At 51.7% G+C, this 21,073-nt stretch overlaps 7 protein-coding genes across 7 annotated transcripts; 5 read left to right on the top strand and 2 right to left on the bottom strand.

Moving 5' to 3' along the window:
• Positions 1-256: 256 nt before the first annotated feature.
• Positions 257-4,244, bottom strand: MGYG_02797 (hypothetical protein; the record flags this gene model as incomplete). Its single annotated transcript, XM_003175219.1, has 4 exons — positions 257-330; positions 397-743; positions 813-864; positions 929-4,244. The coding sequence occupies 4 exons, from the start codon at positions 4,242-4,244 to the stop codon at positions 257-259; spliced, it is 3,789 nt and encodes a 1,262-aa protein (XP_003175267.1).
• Positions 4,245-5,388: 1,144 nt separating this feature from the next.
• Positions 5,389-9,242, top strand: MGYG_02796 (integral membrane protein; the record flags this gene model as incomplete). The annotated part of the gene is made up of 3 exons (XM_003175218.1): positions 5,389-5,990; positions 6,061-7,453; positions 7,536-9,242. 3 exons carry the CDS (start codon positions 5,389-5,391, stop codon positions 9,240-9,242), a joined length of 3,702 nt encoding a protein of 1,233 aa, XP_003175266.1.
• A 695-nt stretch (positions 9,243-9,937) lies between these two features.
• On the bottom strand, positions 9,938-10,425 carry MGYG_02795 (hypothetical protein; the record flags this gene model as incomplete). The annotated part of the gene is made up of 4 exons (XM_003175217.1): positions 9,938-9,985; positions 10,068-10,273; positions 10,325-10,352; positions 10,408-10,425. The coding sequence occupies 4 exons, from the start codon at positions 10,423-10,425 to the stop codon at positions 9,938-9,940; spliced, it is 300 nt and encodes a 99-aa protein (XP_003175265.1).
• A 96-nt stretch (positions 10,426-10,521) lies between these two features.
• On the top strand, positions 10,522-12,452 carry MGYG_02794 (FYVE zinc finger protein; the record flags this gene model as incomplete). The annotated part of the gene is made up of 3 exons (XM_003175216.1): positions 10,522-11,661; positions 11,717-11,911; positions 11,964-12,452. The coding sequence occupies 3 exons, from the start codon at positions 10,522-10,524 to the stop codon at positions 12,450-12,452; spliced, it is 1,824 nt and encodes a 607-aa protein (XP_003175264.1).
• A 792-nt stretch (positions 12,453-13,244) lies between these two features.
• Positions 13,245-16,273, top strand: MGYG_02793 (hypothetical protein; the record flags this gene model as incomplete). The annotated part of the gene is made up of 4 exons (XM_003175215.1): positions 13,245-14,557; positions 14,633-14,916; positions 14,982-15,577; positions 15,716-16,273. The coding sequence occupies 4 exons, from the start codon at positions 13,245-13,247 to the stop codon at positions 16,271-16,273; spliced, it is 2,751 nt and encodes a 916-aa protein (XP_003175263.1).
• Positions 16,274-17,202: 929 nt separating this feature from the next.
• MGYG_02792 (aldo-keto reductase) lies at positions 17,203-18,847 on the top strand (the record flags this gene model as incomplete). Its single annotated transcript, XM_003175214.1, has 5 exons — positions 17,203-17,519; positions 17,588-17,679; positions 17,769-18,357; positions 18,429-18,626; positions 18,724-18,847. 5 exons carry the CDS (start codon positions 17,203-17,205, stop codon positions 18,845-18,847), a joined length of 1,320 nt encoding a protein of 439 aa, XP_003175262.1.
• Positions 18,848-19,831: 984 nt separating this feature from the next.
• On the top strand, positions 19,832-20,862 carry MGYG_02791 (hypothetical protein; the record flags this gene model as incomplete). The annotated part of the gene is made up of 4 exons (XM_003175213.1): positions 19,832-20,064; positions 20,119-20,286; positions 20,346-20,625; positions 20,683-20,862. 4 exons carry the CDS (start codon positions 19,832-19,834, stop codon positions 20,860-20,862), a joined length of 861 nt encoding a protein of 286 aa, XP_003175261.1.
• Positions 20,863-21,073: the final 211 nt, after the last annotated feature.

Genomic DNA, 21,073 nt, shown 5'->3' with positions numbered 1-21,073 from the left:
AGCAGGTACGGATGCCTTCAACTTGGTATGTGTGGAAGAAAAAAAAGAGACATCGTGGAGTCTCATGTCGACATGCGCGATAGACGAATGAAAGGGGAATGAGTGAACAGAAGCCCGCTGATAAGAATACGACCAAGACAGAAGGAGGGTAACGGAAGGGAAGACGGGAAAGAGACGACAAAGGAGAGGTATAAAAGATAACCCGCTAAACGCCAAAAGCGCCGTGCACAAGTGGTGGAAATGCCAGGACCGACGATTATTTCCGCAGTGAGCCCATTCTAGATGGTTCCTTCACTGACCCAGGCACTGCCGATTGGAAACTATACCGATCTATCAAATATGTCAGCAATTGTGTTCACCCTGGTGTGCATGGAGGCGTGAGCTGGGTTAACTTACCATTCTCCGAGTCAAAGCCAATGGTGATGTCGTCGTGCTCGCCTGGATACTCCGGCATATCCAGACAGACGAAATCAGCGGACTCGTCCTCGCTATTCTTGGGTAGCGCGAACTTGGCATCAACGATTTTAATGCCGAATTTACCAGAGCGGTTGAAACTTTCAAAGTTATCTGTGCTCTTGAGCACAAAATTCATGCTTCGGCCGTGGCTGAAGCCGGCTAGGAAGACAACTAGCTGGACGTTCTTTTCCTGTTGGATGATCTGGAGACGAGCCCCGGAGGCTTCCCATTTCTTGTAGATGGGGACTACCATGCGTCGACGGGCGATGGCGAACATGGAAGCGTATCTGGGAGAGGATTTCAGTCAGCGAGTGTTATTATTATTTAGTAGAGGTTCAAAAAGGGGGTTAAATTACCCGTCAAACAATACTTTGAATCCTGTGATGCCTTGTTGGAAAAGGTGCAAATCTAGATACATGAGTTAGCACGGTTACCAGGTCAAAGAAGACGGGAAGAGAGGGATACTACTAACCCTGCAGTGTCGCGAAATTATACTTCCTGATGATGGGCTTCTTTTTCGACACGGTAAGCAGCTCCTTCATCTGCGCCGGTATCTCCTTCGGCACCATATTCTCGGCCACGGCCACGCTCAAGTCGTCCTGTGGCGGCCTCATCACGCTCAGCGTGGTGGGGACATTAATATCAAGGCTTATCTTCAAATCACCAGGCCCAATGTTAATCCTATCAGTGACTGAACCCCAGCTCGAACTGATGAAGACTCGCAGACTCTCAGAGAGGACGGTGTTGGGAACGCCATGTTTATGATCTGGTCTCGCGTTGATGACTGCGGCATTGCCCTTGTCAAATTTGAGGAAGGTCTTGCGGGAGTTAAGAGTATTGCTGGAATTGCCTAGCGGATCGGCGCCTTGTATCATCGTGAAAGACTGCAGGGCGATATCTGGAGATTTAGACTCTGATTCTTTGGTTGTGATGCCGATGAGGAGGGAGTGCAGGCTTGCGCGAAGTTCCGTGTCCTGGAAGGTGAGAAGCATAGAGTGCTCGTCGCCATTTTCAAAATGCTTGAGCATCATCGCTGGTGCACCGTCGTCGCCGCGCAAATAGCCAAACACGATAGGGGAGCCGTTGCCCAGTGTGTGGGTGACGCTACTTAGGGTCTTGACCTTGGGGCTGGTGACAGCGAAGAAGCGGAAGCCACGGTGAAATTCACGCGTGCCTGTTCCCTCGGTGATTTTGGTAGTCTTTTCGAATAGCTGTATCCTGCAGCGTTGGGTGGGTTCGGAAGGGAATGTCTTGTTGGGGGAGCTTTCGGTGTACTGGAAGTCGTTGAGGATGTCTGCAAACACCAACCTCTCGCCAGCGGCAGGCTGCATGTCCGCTTGCACTTTGCGCGTATACTCAACAATCTTCCAGAGCATCTTGAAGTCTGCGTCCTGGAACTTGATGTCCAGCTCGAATCCGCGAGGGAGGCGGAGGGTGAGAGACTGTAGACGAACCTGCCAGTCTATGTCGGCCCAGGTGGGACCCTGCTTTTTGTCGGACTGGATGGTCAGATTGACGAGCTCATTCTGGCTGGTAAGGGTGGCAATGACGTTCCAGTCCGACCTGTCACGGGTGATGGAGAGCATGCAGGGAATGGCGTATTGCTCGGTGTCATCGTCCGAGGAGCCCAGGCAGACCTCGACGAACATTCGACCGTAGCAGAAATGGCGGTTGGTGTCGCTAATTGGCATTGTCTCGGCAATATCGGGCTTCTTGGTCGAATAGTCGATAAGCATAGACTTGGAGCCCGAACCAGACAGCACAGATGATATACCAGGGGCGAAAAAGGGGTAGCGGATCCAAATGGAGGAGTCAATGTTCTGGGAGAGGGTAGGAAGCTGACCGGCCGCGGAAGACGAGGGGATGATGTTATTACGCTGCATGGACATGGAAAGAGCACGTAGATGGCTGATGATGGCCTGGTGAATGCTGAGGAGGCTTGCTAGGGTATCGTTGCCCATCGACTGCACCATGGAGATCATGGCGTCAGGCTTCATCCTGCCAAACTGGCCGAGCTCGGGGTGCTGGGGCACGAGCTGATCGTTAATCCACCATGCCTTGGCCAGGTTGATGATGGCCTGCTGGCATTGTTCGGTAACGGGCGACTGTCTTCCATTGCCCGCGTTGGGGCTGGGACGGGAGCGCATAAATGCCTCGAGCTCAGCTCTGCCCTTGATGAACCACCAGACGCTGGCACGCACCCACTCGGAGAGAGAGGTCTCCATGATGGGCTTGACGCTTTCCGCAGCACGAGAGAAGAGGGTGATGTAGCGTTCGACGTAAGCCGAGAACTCAGCCAGGGCAGCATCTCCAACCATGTTAGCCATGTTCTTGAGTTTTCCTGAAGAGCCAGAGGAGGTCTTGGGGTGATGGGCCATGTAAGCTGGCTTATCAGGTTGTAGCCTGTTCGATTGCTGCTGCTGGGGGGAGTCATTGTAGGCTGCCTGTCTGGATTCTGTTCGAACATAAGGGGGTGGAGAGGAAGAAGGCGGTTTAGTAACCTTGGTAAGAATCGGGTTCGATGGAGGAGGAGCAGCAATAGTAGGGGGATTAGGACGAGGAGGAGAGTAACCGTCAGGGCCTTGTCTTTGCTGCTGTTGCTGCTGTTGTTGCTTCTTGTTCTCCTCTGGCAGGGCGGCCATGACGCTGCCCCAGAAAGAGAGCCCAGTCTTGCCAGTTTGAGCCGGTTCCTGCGGACTGCCCCTGTCGGCGTCTCTCTCGTGCTGTTCGTCTCTGGCACGTCTGCCGTGGTCTCTCTCTCTGTACTCTCTGTCATAGTCTCTACCGTGGTCTTTGTTGTTGTTGCTGTCACTGCGATCTCTAGGATAGTCTCGTGAGGAAACCTGCTCAGGAGAATGCTGGTGTTGGTGCTGCTGGGGCTGCTGGGGTTGCCGGGATTGCTGGGATTGCTGGTCCTGCTCGGCCGCCAGCTCCCGAGCCTTCTGCAGCGCAAGACCTTCCTCATCCCTCATCTTGGCCCGTATCCTCTGTGCAAACGAGTTCTCTTCGCTGGTATCTCTCCATGACAGCCGGGACCCTCTAGGCTGCTGGCTGATGGACAAGAGAAAGTCCGAGTTCTGCGCATTGCGCAAGTCCGGCGACGGCTGCAGCTGTCTCTCCTTGTTCGGGCTGCCACTCTTCTTCATCTCCCCATCCGGGCCCGAGACGGCAAAGGAAGGCAGGGTCGGCTCTCTGTTATCGAGGTGGTAGCGAGCGTTGGAGTCTGAGCAGTCCGACGACGAGCCACCGTCTGCGCCATCCGTGAACTGGGAGGCGGACGAGTTGGAGCGTGCACGATAAAGCGATATCTCCATGGTCGGATCCTCTGCCTCCTCGCCTCCCTCGCCCATGATCGCGGGCGGCCGGTCACAGAACTTGACTCGCAGGCCCTCGCAGCGTCTTCTCCGCTTCTTCAGGCCTCCAGGACCTGCCACAGCCGCATTCCCATTGTTGCTGCTGTTGTTGCTGTTGTAGTTGCGGTGTTGGTTGCTGTTGTTGCGGGAGACGCCGGCGCTGGCGTCGACAGGAGAGTGAGCAGCATTGGCCCAACGCTGCGAGACGGAGACATCGATCTTGGGCGGGAGTCTCGCTGCCGGGAGTGTCTGAGTCTGCAATGGCTGCTGCGGCTGCCGTACGGGCGGGCGCGAGGAGGCGAGGAAGTCGTCTATCTGCTCGTCCCTGGTGGACTGCTTGATCTCCTTTTCGCGGGAGAAGAGCTTCCCGCGCCACTTACGGGCGACCTTGGTCTCTGCGGCCGTCAGGCTGCTCGTCTCGGGCGAGTTGAACATGTTTCTTCATGCGGTTATGCTGTCGTCTGCTGTCGTCTGTCTGCTGTCTGCTGTCGTCCCCGGCTGTTGCTGTCCAGGGGAAGGAGGATCTAGTTACGGTGCGTCTGCGGCCGGCGAGTCGAACGCCAGCACAGCCAGCGAGTATCCGGGCTCTCGTCACTCTTCCAGCAGTGGTCTGCCTGTTCTTCCTGTCTGCTCGTCGTCTCGTCGTCTGCGTCTTCGTGTCTTGTTTCTGCGTCTTCGTCGCTTCGTCGTCTTCGCCTTTAGAGGTTTCGGGCTCACGTGCTTTTTCCGCAGATGAAACGATCAAGGGGTAAGTAAAGGACTTGGGGACGCCAGGGGGAGCGACGGCGAGGTCGGTAGATGAAGATAGAGGACTATAAAGGATAGGTATATAAAGAATAGAGAAAGATCGAAGATCGAAGATAGAACAGAATCAGTCTGCGTCACCGAGTCTGGCCGTGATATAAACCATCGCAGCTATAGAAGAAACAGAAACACCGGACGAGCTGCATCCTATGTCTTATATCGCCCGCTGCTAAGGCTCCTGCGTGTCTCTAGATCTTGTTTACTTACGGTTCTCTGTTATAGCCAACCAAACAATCGTCGCTATTACTATTTATTACTATATTTATTACGTCCTGGCCGCTGTCTGGCGCGAGTTAAGGAAACGAGGCTTTTGCCTGCGCCACCTTCAAGGGTTTAAAAGGCAGAAGAAGAACTAAACTTATGGTTACGGCTGCGGTTATTAATAAATAAAGCGTCCAGGTACTTCGTCGTCGCTGAAAGTCTTCGGGCCTTCAAGTATCCAAACATCAGCCTGCAGCCTCTCGTCCAGCGCCTTTCAGCGTCCCTCAGCGTCTTCCTCGTCCCTGGCTGTCGTCCTCGTCTCTCGTTTGCCCTCGTTTGCTTTCGCTGCCTCGTCTCGCCTGATCTCGCCTCTTCCAAGGTCAAACCAACGACTTGATGGACAGGAGGAAGCCCGCAGCAGCTCCAAGCCACCAACAGACCAACGGCCAACACCAAAGCACTCATCCAGCAGCCCCTAGACGCGCGACCGGGGACCGTCCAGAGCTCGGCTCTGTCAATTGGGATCTTGTTCAGGGGAGTGGCCGGCCGGACAGGCTGATATAAAGGGGAGAGGATGGTTGAGCTTCACGCCGGCAGCTCCAGCAACAGCAGCAGCAACAGCAACAGCAACAGGCGTACAGGCAGCAGGCGAGATGCGAGTGCCACGGCTCCGACTGCTCTCCAGCTAAAGGCCAGGCCCTTATTTTCCCGCGCAGCCATGGCTTCGTCTTCTTCTTCGTCTGTCTCAACTATCCTGCTGCTCGTCCTGCTGCTCGCCGTCCAGGTCGGCCGCGCAGCCCTCGTCCCCTTCAGAAACTGCCTGCCGGACGCCATCACCAAGTCCAACCCGGTCAAGCTGCAGTTCACGCCTCTCTACGTCGCGGCGCACTTCAACAGCACGCGGCCGGACCTCAATCTCAATGTCACCGTCTACGGCAACGTCAGCGGCACCGAGACCAGGGAGCCATATCCGCCGCCAGACGACCCGCGATGGAGCAACCCGAACGAGACCCTGGGCAAGATAGTCAGAGTCAACCCGTCGACAAACACCTTTACGACTCTCTTTCCCCGGCTGCACGTCGTCAGCTTCACGGCCGCCGGTGGTGCGGTCAAGCCGTTCTGTGACTCCCTCACCCAGGGCGAGTGTCCCCTCGGGCCCGTCTTCAACTTTGCCCAGTAAGCTACATCTATATCTATATTTTTACGTCTAGGTCTATATTATGTGCGAGAGATACTGACAAGATAGGGACTCGACGGCGGACCTGCGGGCGTTCTCGACGACATACAACATCACTTCTTCCTACGCCTTCACTTCTCTCCTGGCTTCGCTCGAGGTCAAGGCCGGAGACGCCAGCGGGACGCCCTACAGCTGCGTCGTGGCAGACATCGCTCCGGACCTGGGTGACCCCCTGAGAGCTGCTCTCGCATACGTGCCCCTGGCCATTCTCCTGCTGGTTGGCGTGGCCACCGTCTACGCTGCCATCTACAGCCCCTGGGGGACCACAGACGTCTTCCGCTGGACCTGCAACTATGGCCGAGACGAGGACCTTATCCGTCTCGTCACGCCCGGATTCGCAGACTGCCTGCAGTATATCCAGTTCATCGTACTCACCGGCTCCCTTACGCTGAGCTACCCGGGCTACTACCAGCCCGTCGTCAGCCAGGCTGGCTGGTCCGTCCTCATGTTCAACCAGAGCTTCGTCAGCAAGGGCAACGGCACCACCCCTTTACTGGACGGCGTCTACTCCGTCAACGGCACCTACGGGCTCGACCGGATGGGCCAGTTTGTTGGCATGACTCAGGCTGCCGACATCTGGGCTGGCACCATCGTCTGGCTGCTGGTCATCCTCGCCTCCGTCACAGCTGCCATCCTACTAGGCTTCGGTCTCAGGTGGCTCCATCACAGCTTCGGCCATGTTGCAGAGCAGGATCTGCAGTCCAAAAACACAGCCTTCACTATGGGCAACATCGTCCGTATCGTATTTAACTTCTTCCTTCTCCCGCTTGTCTCACTCTCCATGTTTCAGCTCGTCGTGGCTGGCTCATCCCCAGTCTATGTCGTCGCTCTCGCCGTCATCTTACTGGTCCTGCTCGTCGGCTTCGCTGCATGGCTGCTCTACCTCATCTTCTGCACACGTCCTCGCTCCTACCTCTTCGACGACCTGCCCACCGTGCTGCTGTACGGACCACTCTACAACACCTTCAGCGATGGAGCCGCTCCCTTTGCTCTCATATCTGTGCTGCTCACCTGCATGCGAGGAGTGGCCATTGGCGCCGTCCAGCCGTCCGGGATAGCTCAGATCGCTATCCTGGCCATCTGCGAAGTCACCATGATTCTCACCCTTATTGCTTTCCGGCCCTTTGAGTCCCCTACTTCGATGAATGCATACCACACCGTCTTTGCGCTCGTCCGGTGTCTCACCATCCTCCTATGTGTCGCCTTTGTTCCGTCTCTGGATATTCCGGACCCGGCAAAGGGCTGGGTTGGCTACGTTATTCTCATCCTCCATGGCATGGTTCTCATATTCGGGTTCTTCCTCAACGCCATCCAGACTCTCATCGAAGTCGTAGCCAGACAAGCCGGAGCTGGCGGCGAGGCAGGAGCCCAGGGAGAGGCTGCCAGAGGAGGTCTAGTAAAGGTGCGTTTGTTTCTTTTACCTATCTACGCATGAAATTATCTATCTATGCATGTAATAAAGCTCGCTAATCAATCTTCTACAGGTGTTTGGTGTCCGTCAGCTATCCCGCCGCACCCCCAGGAAGCGCCATATACCGCGCCGAAGCACCAATTCCGAGGCTACCATGCTCAATGTCGATCTGGAGCGTCCGTCAACCCAACTCGACAGCGAACGGCCCAGAAGCTTCTCAGGTAGCTCGGCTGCCCTGCTCAACCGGCCGGGCGTAGACCGCGCGAGCACCGGGTTTGAGTCCGGGGCAGGGAGTCTGTTTAATGCCAGCAACCCTCGTGGACCTGGCAGCAGCCCGTACACGCCCACCACCCCTGGAGGAGCCTTCTCAACTGGGCCAGGACAAACTTCAGCTGGCGGCGGGTCACCGCGCAGCGGCATCGTGCATATGCAGCTTAAACACGAGACGGCAGACCCGTACTACCGTCCACCCCGGCAACGGCGCGCTACCCTTGAAGGCATACGCCACACTTCATGGACTAGCAGTGACATGGCCAACGGACAGTCGAGCCGTGCGATCAACACTCCCGATCCAGATCTAGACCCAGACCACGATGCCGATGTCCTAGCCAACCATCCCGTGGGCAACGGAAGCACCCCAACACCAGCCTATCTGGGTGCACCCAGAGAAGACCCCGATGGCGACGGAGACGGTGATCCCTCACTTAAAACGGATTATGCTGTTCGCGAAGTCGACTTTTACTATCGGGTCAGAGGCCCTGCGCTGTCACATTCCGCTACTAGAAAACTCAAGACCGGTCCAGCTGATCCCACTGGGCCAGTATCCTCAGCCAGTGGGTGGCTGAAGAGCTTCTTCGGCGGGAAGACAAAGGATAAAGGCAAGGGCTTCGAGGTTGTTCGAAGCTCTCGTGCTCCTCCCCAGGCCGCAATGCAGCGACCACCGCCACCGCCTGAACAGGATAAGTTCACAGAGCCGTACAAGGACGACCCCGACCATGCACAGGATCCAAACACCGCTACCGCTGCTGCTGGTCCTTCTGGTTCTGGTCCTGCTCCAGCTTCTGATCCAAAATCTTCCCCCGTCACTGAAGAAGCCAAAGCAGAAACTATCGCAGACAACGGCAGGCCAATTCTACCCCCTATAGTATTTGAAGACGCCATCGAATTGCCCAGTCGAACAAGCACTCGCCATACCCCATCAGACGCTGCCTCTGCTCACTCACGCTCTCAATCTCAATCCCATCCTGGCCCCCACGGCGGCATGCGAATAAGACCACCGACCATCCCTCGCAAAAGCTCGAAGCGTGGCAGCTCCGTTGACCTGAAAGATATAAAACCAGGCACGGCCCGGTCGTTCATACGCGGACCTCATTCTCGCAACAATTCTCGAGACTACGAAGCCACCAACTCCGATGCTCCCGTTCCTCAGCGGACACTGTCTAACCGTGCGATTCAGCAGTCGCGATTACCGTTCGGCTCCAAGTCATCTTCAACCCACAGCGCCCAGGCATCAATCGACTCGAACGATTCAATGGCACAGGCCCACGCTGCTGCCATTAGACCAAATGCGTCTGGCCAACCTTCTTCGCCAGGCCCCAGACCGAGAAACGCATCAGCCTCGACCTTTGAAGCTACTCGACGTGGAAAGCTTAAGGGCATGGGATACGTCCAACAACACCGAGCCAGCGATCACATCCATGAAACCCGCTTATCTGGTGGAAGCGCCGCAGAGTTCATAGGCGATCACCCTCTTCCACCTACCTCCACTCCTGCAAACTGATCATTACCTACTTTTTGACGCTTCCCCCCATTAAATTCCTTCGTACCACCACCATCCACGACTTAGGACTTGACAGATATTGATTTCCATAACATATCAAAGTCTCCCCCCTTTGCATACTAATGAATAATCACTTTACGAATTTCCTTGCCTTATTTTCCCTACATTTCCCCTTCTTAAAAGTTGGATTTGCCCTTTTGTCTTCTCTCCCCATGTCGTTAATATGTCAGGCCTTGTTTAACCCGTCTTCCAGCCAGCTATTTCAGTGCGTTTGATAGCCATTTATCCTAGCGTTTTTTCTTTCCTTTTTTCTTCCTCTCTCTTCTTCCTTTCTAGTCTGTTTATCAGGAGCGACTATTTGACTATTTGGTTGGATTCTCTTTTGGCGAACCCCCTTTTTTTTGTGTGCGATAGAAACTGAGTTGTTGATATTTCAATATTGGTGGATCGGTGGCTATATTGGTTCCTGTTGAATCACAACAGATGTATTAAATAACTTCTATTCTAAATACAAAAGACTTTGGAACTGTGCTAGAAGTTTGATATCTATGGTTTTTTGGCTTTGAATAGCTGAATAGCTATTTGTGGGACCTTCTTTAAGCCTTGTTTCACTTACATGGCTTGCATCAAGGGAACAAACAACTCACCTTCCCTCGAGTATCAACAACCGAACTCTCGCTTGACCGGGACAACATCTATCTGCCTTCCTGCGTTTTACCCTCGGGTTGCTCCAACGCTTCTGACTATTGTCTCGGACCAGTCAACCTTCCTGGCGCACGGTTTGTGGCGTTCGAGGCATCAACCCACTAAACGCCGCCCTCTCACCTCCATCAACGACCAGACCAGAACCAGGCAGGCGGAAAGGATGGAGGGCTCCTCGTGATCGGCAGTGGAGAAGACTAGAGCTGCTGTCATACACGTTTCCTGAGCCTTTTTCAGCGTCCCATGATTGGGAGAAAACGCCGTGGTTGACCTTATCCAACGCGCCGCATCGCCCTCGCCTCCATCCACAACGAGACATCGATATATAACTATACAGATATCCTATTATTAGTTATTTATTGAAGCCCTGCATAATCTACCGCGCGAACGGTCAACGAACTTCTCTGACTAGGAGTCAGCGTGGAGCCTCCCGTGCCCACAGCAAATGCCGGCCCGTCCAAACGGTGGAGGTTGGCGTCATCGAACACCCCCCAGGATAACAGGCGACGTTATCTAGCAGAAGGATAGAGAACAGAAACACGGATACTCCCACCTTTTCTTGTCCGTGATACGCCCGATGTCATTGCCTTCAGAATCTCAGGCCTCAAGCAATGAAGCGCGATCCACGACCGTCCACCGCTCGTTGTCAGAGAGACGCCATGAGAATCCGCATGCGGCGAGACGAGATAGCAGCGGGGCCGAGGATCATACGACTTGGACACAGTTTCTACGAGAAGACCAGAACCAGTTGATGGATAGTGGCAGCACTCGCGGTGACGACAACTCTTTAACCAGAAAACGAAGAATAGGAAGCGGTAGTGGTAGAGGCGGCGGCGGCGGCGGCGTTGGAGGAGGTAGCAGCAGCGGTATGGAAATATCAGGAGCTAGAGGTACCCAACCAGTTTCTATCAGGCAGCATTCTCGACCCGGTGCAGCTGGAGCTCGACTATTAGGAAACTCCAGCTTTATTCGACAAGACGAAGAAGAGACGACCGAGACTCAACCCGCTGCCTCTCCCCCGTCCTCATCGATGTCCCGCCAGCTGAACTCTCTACGGCACCGTGAACGAAGCTTTACAGACCACCGACTCCCACGATGGCAACCCGACGCTGAAGTCACTGAATGTCCAATATGTGGCGTCACATTTACCTTCTGGTTTCGAAAACACCACTGCAGGAAGTGCGGCAGGGTCGTTTGCGCAGCTTGCTCGCCTCATAGAATCACAATACCACAACAGTTTATCGTCCGTCCGCCCGAAGCTCAGACGCAAATGACGTTGTCGAGCATTATCCAGCGTGGTACAACGGACCGTGAAGTTGTCAGTTTTATTGACAATGAAGAAGTACGGCCGCAGCTGTCGCCGTCTCAGTCCCGGAGCCACCACCGCGCAACATCCATCCATCAGATTCCCAGAAATGCACTAGGCGGAGGGTCGGAAGTTCGTCTCTGCAACCCTTGCGTGCCTGATCCCAACCCAGAGCCTCCTCGCCGATACAGAGCGAGCAGCAGTACGTCTCATCATGAGCATAGAGCGAGAAATACCAGTTTAGGATGGGAAGACCACCACCGTTCACCGGGAGATCCGCACTCCCTACCATCGGAATATCAGAGCTCAAGCGTCTGGAGCGCAAGTGCCGAAAGGCCTCGTCGCCAGGTGCCGTCGACGCCTTTCCACCTGGAGGGCAGACGGCAGCGTAACCAGGAGTTCGAATCTAGTGTATGTTATTACCCGCTACGTCAGCCTTTCTACGTGATCTAACAATTATGTACAGGTTCGCGGCTACAGACGAGATTCTCAAAGAGCTCACCGTACAAGTTTAACAGAAGCAAATCTTCCTTCATATGGAGGCTTTGGCTATGAAGTATCATCCAGTCTTCGGGGGCTGGTACCCCGGTATCTGCCAGGGAGGGAGGGCGAATCTCAAATCCAGGGCTCACCGCCATCATCTTTCCCTGATGTATTCACAGTAAGTAATGAAAAATAAATAAGAAAAATTCAAGTATTAACTTTGTATTCAGGGATTACAGCGGAACCAGCATCATCCATCGTATTCGCGGTCTACACTCCGCACATCAGACATGAATCGCCCCCTTCCAGCACCACCATCCGCCTCACGATCTCGTCCTACCATCGCCGAACGAGATATTTGCCCCGTATGCAATCGTATATTCCCCCCTCAAGCTCCAGGCCGTGACGAAGATGCACGCGAAGCACATATCCGCGTGTGTATTGAAAGACATGCCTCCAGACGCCCTGGAGCTTCTAACCAATCTCCACAAACCTCTATTAACACGCCGTCAGAACGCCTGAGGATGCTTACTTTCCTTGCAACAGAGAAAGATTGCTTAGGCACAGACGGTATCCTGCACGAATGCTCCATTTGCATGGAGGAGTATGAAGTTGGCGCCGAACTGGCACGCCTGGAGTGTCTCTGCAAATTCCACAAGTCTTGCATTCTTGGATGGTTCGACCGCAAAGAAGAGTGCCCTGTCCATAAAGTGACATAGACACATTCCAATTTGTGCGGATTTCCCCTATATTTTGGCGTAATCTTTGGTCATTGGCGCATATTGAATGTATTGAAGCTTTGGAGTTGGGGATTTTGAACGTCTATCGACATAGTGATCTTATGATATAACTAATTATTATAAACGGCCCTAGTAAAGATTGGTTACTTGCAATAACTATTGATCATAAGCTGACGCCGGTCCTGGCCAGGACGTCTTATGGCTGGTGGTAACGGCCAGCTCGTACGCAAATAAGCCGAGCAGCAAGAGCATGCCGCAGAGATGCTGAAACCTTTCCTGTCAGTCTTCCCCGAGACTTCAAAACACAAACGTCACAGTCAGTCTCGTTATGCATCCGCCGGTCGATCAGTTCACCGCTGGTAGAGCCAACAATACGAGTACGAGCCAGCGGCTCCAGGCAGCGAAGTTAGTGGGCTTAGCGAACTAGTTCATGAATCATAGAAACGAGGCAGCAATTTCAGCCGCAAAACCAGATGGACGAAATCCACCACCACCAGCAACAGCAGCAGATTCACGGCTTCTATCCTCAGGATACTCAGAATCGCCTGCCTCAATACGATGGCCATCTGAGCCGAGCGTATTTCCGCCACCGAAAAAGGAATAAGACTAATTAGTTATCGGTTGTTCTACTACGCCCTGTCCTATCGGCGCAGCTCCTCTGTCGGCCGCCGACATACCGTACCTCCGTGGATGGCGGCGTTAGGCGACCTGGCAAGGTCCTGGCAGAGACGAAGATAAATAGAAAAAGAGCCGTTGATATCTTCCGGGTAGATGGAGGTGGAAGGCGCCCCGTCGAATGCTTCGAATGCTTCGTCGCCTTCTGCCACTTCGTCCTCGCATCGAGGTTCCCCCTCGCTGATACCGCCCACTACCGAACGAACGAACTCCCACGAAGCTGCTGCGGGCACAGATGGCTCAAAGTCAGCACAGGATAGCGGCCCTGCGACCGCGGGTGCTGATGCAGCTGCTGATGCTGCACCGAGCGATCCTCTCGCCGACCTCAAGCGTCCTCGAGCGTGCGAAGCGTGTCGACAGCTAAAAGTGCGCTGTGATCCTGACCACGACCATCCAGACGGCTCCTGCAAACGCTGTGTCAAGGCGAATAGGCGTTGTATTGTCACCATGCCTACTCGAAAAAGGCAGAAGAAAGGAGACAGTCGAGTTGCGGAACTGGAGAAGAAAATTGACGCCTTGACGGCTAGCCTACAGGCGTCAAGAGCGAAGAGTTATTCGTCTGATCTAAATGATTCTGGGCCACAACAAAATGCTGAAAGGAGCTGGTCTGGGTCCAGCCGCTGGTCTTCTCAACGGCGGGTATCAGGTAGTGCAAGCCTGCCCGGAGCTGCTGGGATAGCGGGAAGCAAGAGGTCTTCCAATGGAGAATTCAGGTCGATGCCGGGGATGAGACCTCCAGCTATCCTTCCACAACCCAAGAGCCCTTCGAACCATGTATCTTTCATCCATACCTGGTTGCATGGTGAAAAACCCAATAGGCAGGAAAACAGCTGGCCAGCATTCGTACCGGATTCATCACCAGCCGGACGCCCAGATCATGAGTATGCGGATGCCATAGACCGCGGCATTATCGACCAGGAAACAGCGGCAAAGGCCTTCACACATTATGTCGAGAATATGGCACCGTTGCTGCCGGCGGTAGTGTTCCCACCAAACACAAAGATGGGCGATGTGCGGCGAGAAACACCCGTACTATTTCTATCCATCCTCTCTGTATCGATTGGATTCTGTGCCCCGAGCCTGGAACCGACTCTGACGAGTGAGATGCATAAAATATTTGCTGACCGCATTGTTATCCGCGGTGAAAAGTCGTTAGAATTGATGCAGGCCCTAGTGATTGCAGCCCTGTGGTACATGCCACCGGAGCATTATGAAGAGCTCAAGTTCTATCTACTTATTCACCTGGCGGCCATTATGGGTACAGATATGGGCATGAACCGCCGGACAAAACCACAAACTCAATCATTAGAGATCGTAAAGGAATTGATGAGTAGGAAAGCCGTATTTATTGATCCACAATCACTTGACGGTCGAAGAGCGTGGATGGGCTGCTATGTTTTAGCTGTCAAGTTGGTGTTCCCCCTCCCCTTTTGTTAGCTATACCCGCAAGTTTTCAATTGATAACTAATATTTGCCATATACAGTGCCGCCATGGGTCTTCGACGGCCTCTTCTCACCCGCTGGAACACTTACATGGATGAATCAGTCAAGATGCTGTTGGAGTCGCCCGACGCCTATCCTAGTGACCGGGCACTTGTCGAATGGGTCAAATTAGGCCACATCGGCGAAGAGATCGGCTTCCAGTTCTCTATGGATGACCCTTTGACAAACATTTCTATAGACGAGCCGAGAGTCCAGTTTGCCCTTAAAGGCTTTGAGACGCGCCTGGATGACTGGCGCAAGGAAGTGCCCTCTGAAATATACAGCCGTAAGCCAGCCTATGATCATTTTTACCTTTCTTATCTTGAATGTTGCTAAAGTCCATGTTCGCAGCTGTGATGGAACACTATGAGCACGTTCTAAGCATCTATATGCATGAGATCGGCATGCACATTGACCACAACATTGATGACTTCAAACCGCCATTCCTCCCTGGCCTTACCAGAGAATCACAGGCCAACCTTGGGACAGCTGCACATGTGAATGCACTTACAGCATGTCTTACCTCCATTCACCGGGTCCTCGAGCTGTTCTGCGCCATGGATCGATCGCTGATCCCTTGCCTACCTACTATACATTTCGTTCGCACATCTTATGCATGCGTTGCTCTAATCAAGCTGTACTCTGTTGCCTCATCACCCGGCACTAGGCTCGCTAACGTCTTCGGCACCGCTGATTTCAAAGTCGAGTCCTCGCTTAATAATATAATCAATCATCTCCATACATGCAACGAAGGAAATCAAAGTCGAGTTGGTCTCAGATTCTCGCTTATAATTGGCATGCTCAAGGCCTGGTATGCGAAACGCAAGGATAAGAAAGCTGAGCTGGTTTTGTCGCCGTTTTTCAAGTCACGGATGTCAAAACCCGAGAAGCCAACATCTACTGCCACTGTTGCTAATGCCGACGATAATGATACGAATAATAAGTCGGTGAGTAATCGCGACTTGCGCCCAGTAGCCTACATTCTCCATAAAGGGGAAATGCGTTGTTTGACGTCATTTTTCCATTTCAGGAGACCAATGCATTGTTTTGTTTCGTTGTTGCTGATACGGTACTTTTTTCTGCAGGCTTCTTTAAGAAATTCAAGCACTTCCGATACCCTCGGCGAGGCCGCTGTGCAATATCCATCGGGTACCGCAACAACCAAACAGAAGGACCAGCAGGCTCCCAACACGGCCGCCCGCAGTACTATACCCCAGCCCTGTGACACTACTACGCCCGGTCAAGCCATTGTGACGAGCCCCGATGAAATTACTGTCACATCTGCGGCTACGATTCGTACATACGGCTCGAGTGACCTTTCGCAGCCAGCACCTAGTTCAGGCGATTGGCCGCCATTCGTCAGTCAGAACCAAATGTCGGCCAATCCTTACACTACGACGCTAGCCTGCGAGCCCTCGGTGCAGCAGCAGTACATGAATCCAACATTCGGGCCAAATGGAAACTTTGTTTCACAAACTGGATTCAATAATGTACCTGCCACAAGCATGGACCAGCAAATGATGACCTGGGGACATGGTACAATCCCCGATGCAGATCTATCCGCGGTCATGGCCTTTCATCCCAGCCTGTGGGACGAAGAGCTCTTCCAGCTCTCGCTTGAGGGCTTCGAAGGCGTCTTCTAGGGCAACAACAAAAGAAGCAAACCAAGCTCGAGAGTGTTTCATACCCCGGACAGCTGGATGGGCCAGGATCGGAGCTTTTTAATTCCCTGTGTTTTATTTTCATCATCATTATCCATCCCGTTTTTGCATCTTGTCTGCTTTTCTTTTTTGCTTGGTATACTTCTGACGTGGCACTCCAAGCCCGTTGGTTGGTGCTTCTTTTCCAAGCTGCATGGAATATGCATGATAGGTGCATGGGGTTTTGACGAAATATTCATCACGTTACGCTGCATTGCAGGGGTGCGTGGTGGTCAATGCAAGAAACGGTACATATATACATACAACACCCTTTTTCAAGGGACTCTCTGCTCAGTTTTACCGGGATGTCGCGGAGCCGCAGCATATCGACTTTATTCCTTCCTCCTTTTTTTTCACAAGCTTCCTCTCTTCTCTTCGGCAGGTGTTTTAGGGCTATTGATCGGAGGGGGCGTTATTTGCATGTACTAGTATTACCAGCCGGCTATTCACCCATTCACTATGGAGAAAATACCCCCAAACACCCCCTGTCTCCTCCGTATACTACCCTCTGTATTACGATATTAGGAAGTTTAAAAATAAAATAAAAAAGAATACTACTTAAACCAGTAATTCTTCCATTACCCGAATCGATGCCGTGGAGGTGCGCTGCAGAGATTCGACCATGCATCAGGCGTCGCTTCGTTGCTCGGCCTCGGTCATATGCATACGGCAAGCAAGTGAGACCTGGAATGGTTGAGATATATCCGCCATAGACGCTGGTTATAAAGGGGGGCAGGTCAGCCACGGCGCTCCTTTCCCTAACCCGAGAGAAGAAACCGTCACAGCTGCCTAAGTTGACAACAACATCGAGTCTCTCGTCCTCTTTGCCCATTGACACATTAGACCATTTTACCAGAAGAAACTTAGCCATAATGTTCATCAACGACGAGGAACTGAACGCTGTGATCAAAGTCCAGTCGAAGGGCATCTACCACGGACTGCCGGTCTTCCCAGAGTCGTTGACAGGCCTATCTGCCATCGTAACGGGTGCAAATGGCATATCAGGCCATCATATGCTCCGGGTCCTGGCTGAATCGCCGGAAAGATGGACAAACATCTATTCAATGTCGAAACGGCCACCGCTGGTACCTGTGAAATGGAAAGCGAACGTCCAGCATATCTCGCTGGATTTCCTTAACAGCACGCCGGTCGAGCTGGCTATGGCCATGAAGGAAAGGGGCGTAAAAGCGTAAGGACCCGACCCTGGATATGGATAACGAACTCGCTCGGTTTACTAACACTTCGCCTGACCTCAAGTGATTATGCCTTCTTCTTCTCATACATTCAATCAGAGCCTGAAGATGGCGGTGGCATCTGGTCCGCGGCAGAGGAGCTGGTCAGGGTTAACAGTATGTATATGCAGCCCCATTGGAGATATTTTTGACTTCCTCCCCCTGAACCAGAACCAGACTTGCTCATAAAAGAAATTCTCGTCTAGCGGCGATGCTATCAAACTTCCTGGATGCCGTTAAACTCGCGGGAATCACGCCCAAGCGAGTTATGCTGCAGACCGGAGCCAAAAATTATGGCATCCATCTCGGTCCCACGATGACGCCACAGAGGGAGGGTGATCCTCGCGTCTTGCTGGAGCCCAATTTCTACTACACCCAGGAGGATACGCTCTTCAGATACTGTGAAGAAACCGGCGCCAGCTGGAATGTAGTCATGCCGTCCTTTGTGCTTGGTGCCGTCAAAGAAGCTGCCATGAACATGATGTATCCCCTGGGTATCTTTGGCGCCATCCAGGCATATCTTGGACGGCCTCTTGTCTATCCAGGAGAACTCGCCTCGTATATGATGCCTCTGGACTTATCGTCGGCCACGTTGAATGGATATCTGGAAGAATGGGCTGTTCTCACTCCGAAAGCAGCAAATCAGGCATTCAATGCTTGTGACAATAGCGCCTTCACCTGGGCTGCATTTTGGCCCATATTTGCCAGCTGGTACGATCTGCCATACCAGATTCCTGATGATGAAAAGTCACAGTACATTTCAATTCCGACTCAATATGAGCCGCCACCAAGGGGGTAAGACTTTTCATTTGTGCCTATAACAAGGAACGGGCAGAGATTTATGCTGACTTGTTCTATTTTGATAGGTTCGGTCCTCGCGGCACCATCAGGCTGAAATATGCACTATCCCACTGGGCCACCGACCCGGAAGTCCAGGAGGCATGGACAGCATTAAGTCAGAGACATAATCTGCAAACTAACCCATTCCAAAGTGCAAAGGACATCCATCGCATCTTCAGCTTTACGGATAGTGCGTTACTTATGGCATGGCCACTGCAATTTAGGTCAGTATACTTTGTATTCTTTCTTTTCTTTTCTTTTTTGGTTTGTTTGCCTGTTGAAGATAGCTACGGATGAATAGCTAATAAATTTATACTGCAGCCGCACAAAGTGCCATAAACTCGGTTGGTTCGGGTCCGTCGATACCATTGAGTCTATGCGAAATATCCTAGACGAGTTTGTTGGGCTTCGAATGCTCCCGCCTCTTCCTAACTTCAAAGATTGATGCAATTCAATAAAGCCACATTTCAATATTCTTTATCTGTATTAGTACTATGCAGGACTACTGGGATTATCTTCGGCATAACAAATGGCTGTTGTAAAGAACTTTACAGAAGCCGAACAAGGAAGCACTACTGTTAAGGGGTGGCACGCCGCTAAATCTCAGCTTGGAGGCTCTTTCAATAAGCCTATGAAGAAGTTCTAACGGTAAAGTAAACTTTTAAGCTTATATTTTGTATCAAATTTAGGTATTATCTTATGAGAAACGCAGTCAAGTAACTATATTCAATGTTTGACTATAGTATTAACGTACAGTAGCTGCCCCAGCTATGGCCAACTAACCTAGTTAATGTGGCCCATGTAGTTCCTGTGAAACAGTGCATTATACAACCATATATAATAGTTAAGATCAATAATATGGAGCAGGTAAATCATGGTGTCACCAAGTATACTAATAGAGGCAGAAGCTCATAAATGTCGATGGAAAAACTTATATGATTGGCTGAAGATCTAGCCGCCGATTAGTTTAGTTTTATGCTAAAAACTGCCAATCATCCCTCTTTTTTAACCTGAAATAATGTTTTCTTCCCTTCTGTATATTTATTGCTCCGCGCCAAGCGGCATTATTTTAGCTAATAATAAATTTTTAGTTAAAGAAAGCGAACTAGCCCGCCCAATATAGGTTAATTCAACCAATTGTAATAGATCCCACAATGGGGCGGTGATATAGTTTAGCCAATAGAAATATATAGACTTCAAGCACCGTTTAACTAACATTATATAAGTAAACATGCTCACTTGGCACACGTCACTCTATGTGGCAGCTTCACTTGGTGGCCTCACTTCCGTAAACTGTGTTCCTTCATATCTCTACTTCTAAAAAAAAACACATTATATGAAGCCAACAATAACATTCCAAAATAATCAGCAGGACATAAAAGCACATACACACACCTTTCCAACTGTTTTCCCTTCTGTCAACCTGACAATGGGTAGCATATCAAAGCCTGGAGAGCTGCCTCCAGCACGTCTTCTCAGAAGCAACGCACCTCCTTCAACTTTGACGCCAACTCCCCAGCAGTTATTCAATACCGTTCGCCGAGCAATCCTCGAGAGCCACAAATTCAATGATCTATCGTTTGAGAATATTTCTGCAGATTGTGGACAACTAGTTACGACGTCTCTCAGCGAAGATCCAGACGTAGAGAACGCCTGTCCTCGGTCAGTGTTTTTCTACAAATCTAAGTTATGATCAAGTTTTAATACCTATAACAGCATTAGTTATAACTCACATACCAAGACTCTCGATATTAGAGTAATGCCTACTCTGACTCACGATATCCACCAGCCATGGATTGTGATGGAGATGTCGCGCATGGTCTCAACAGGCTTCGTAACTCAACAGGAATCTGACTCGGTTAGATTTCTTGTTGGTACAAGTATGTACTATGTTGCCTCACCCCTACGCCTCTTGGTCTTAGCTTTTAACAGTTGACAAACAGCCTTTCGAGGGTTTCGGGCCCCGTATGCCGGTTCATCGAAAGAGCCCGATACATGCATCTTTCCGAGAGCCAGTCCCTCCCAAGCCTTGTTATAGAAACGGGATGGTCTGAATCCTGGCCAAAGCTTGGTCGAGACAAAGATCTCTGGTTACAAGGTGGCTTTCCAGAAGTACAACTCGTCCTCTTAATCAAGTGGTCAAAAATTTCAAGCAATAGAGTCAAGGGTACCATTGAAATTCACGGAAGAAATGGTGGTGTAACGCAGCTCCTACAGACTGAGGTACCATGATTCCATGCCATCTGTACACACTTTCTTTCAATATCTAACTGGAAATAGGCCATCTTCCCCGTTCCCACAAATTCAACCACCCAATCAATCCCTATTTCTCGTGAACAATTTCTTGGACAAAATGTCTCTGCAGGAGGTAACGCTACCCAAGTTTACCAACTATCCATGGATCGTTTTCGAGAATTGGCGGAGGAGAGTATAAGAAGCAAAGGCTTAACCCCAGCTTGATCGCGCAGTGGAGCTCAAGTTGCAGGTGGGGCTGCCCCATTATCCTTGTATTTTTAAAAAACTTAACGGCGCTACTCAGTTATCACCCCTTTTTACTTCGAGAGAACCTCGTCACGCTTTACCTGGCGTCCAAAATTAACCGAAACATGATATAATTATCTGTATTTCCAGAGTCTATACAACAGAATTTAAACTTGGATGGTCGGACAAG

Source organism: Nannizzia gypsea, genomic scaffold (assembly GCF_000150975.2).
Source record: "Nannizzia gypsea CBS 118893 supercont1.2 genomic scaffold, whole genome shotgun sequence".
NCBI classification, from domain to species: domain Eukaryota; kingdom Fungi; phylum Ascomycota; class Eurotiomycetes; order Onygenales; family Arthrodermataceae; genus Nannizzia; species Nannizzia gypsea.
Note: the sequence above shows the minus strand (reverse complement) of the source record. Positions and strands in the feature narration are given on the sequence as shown.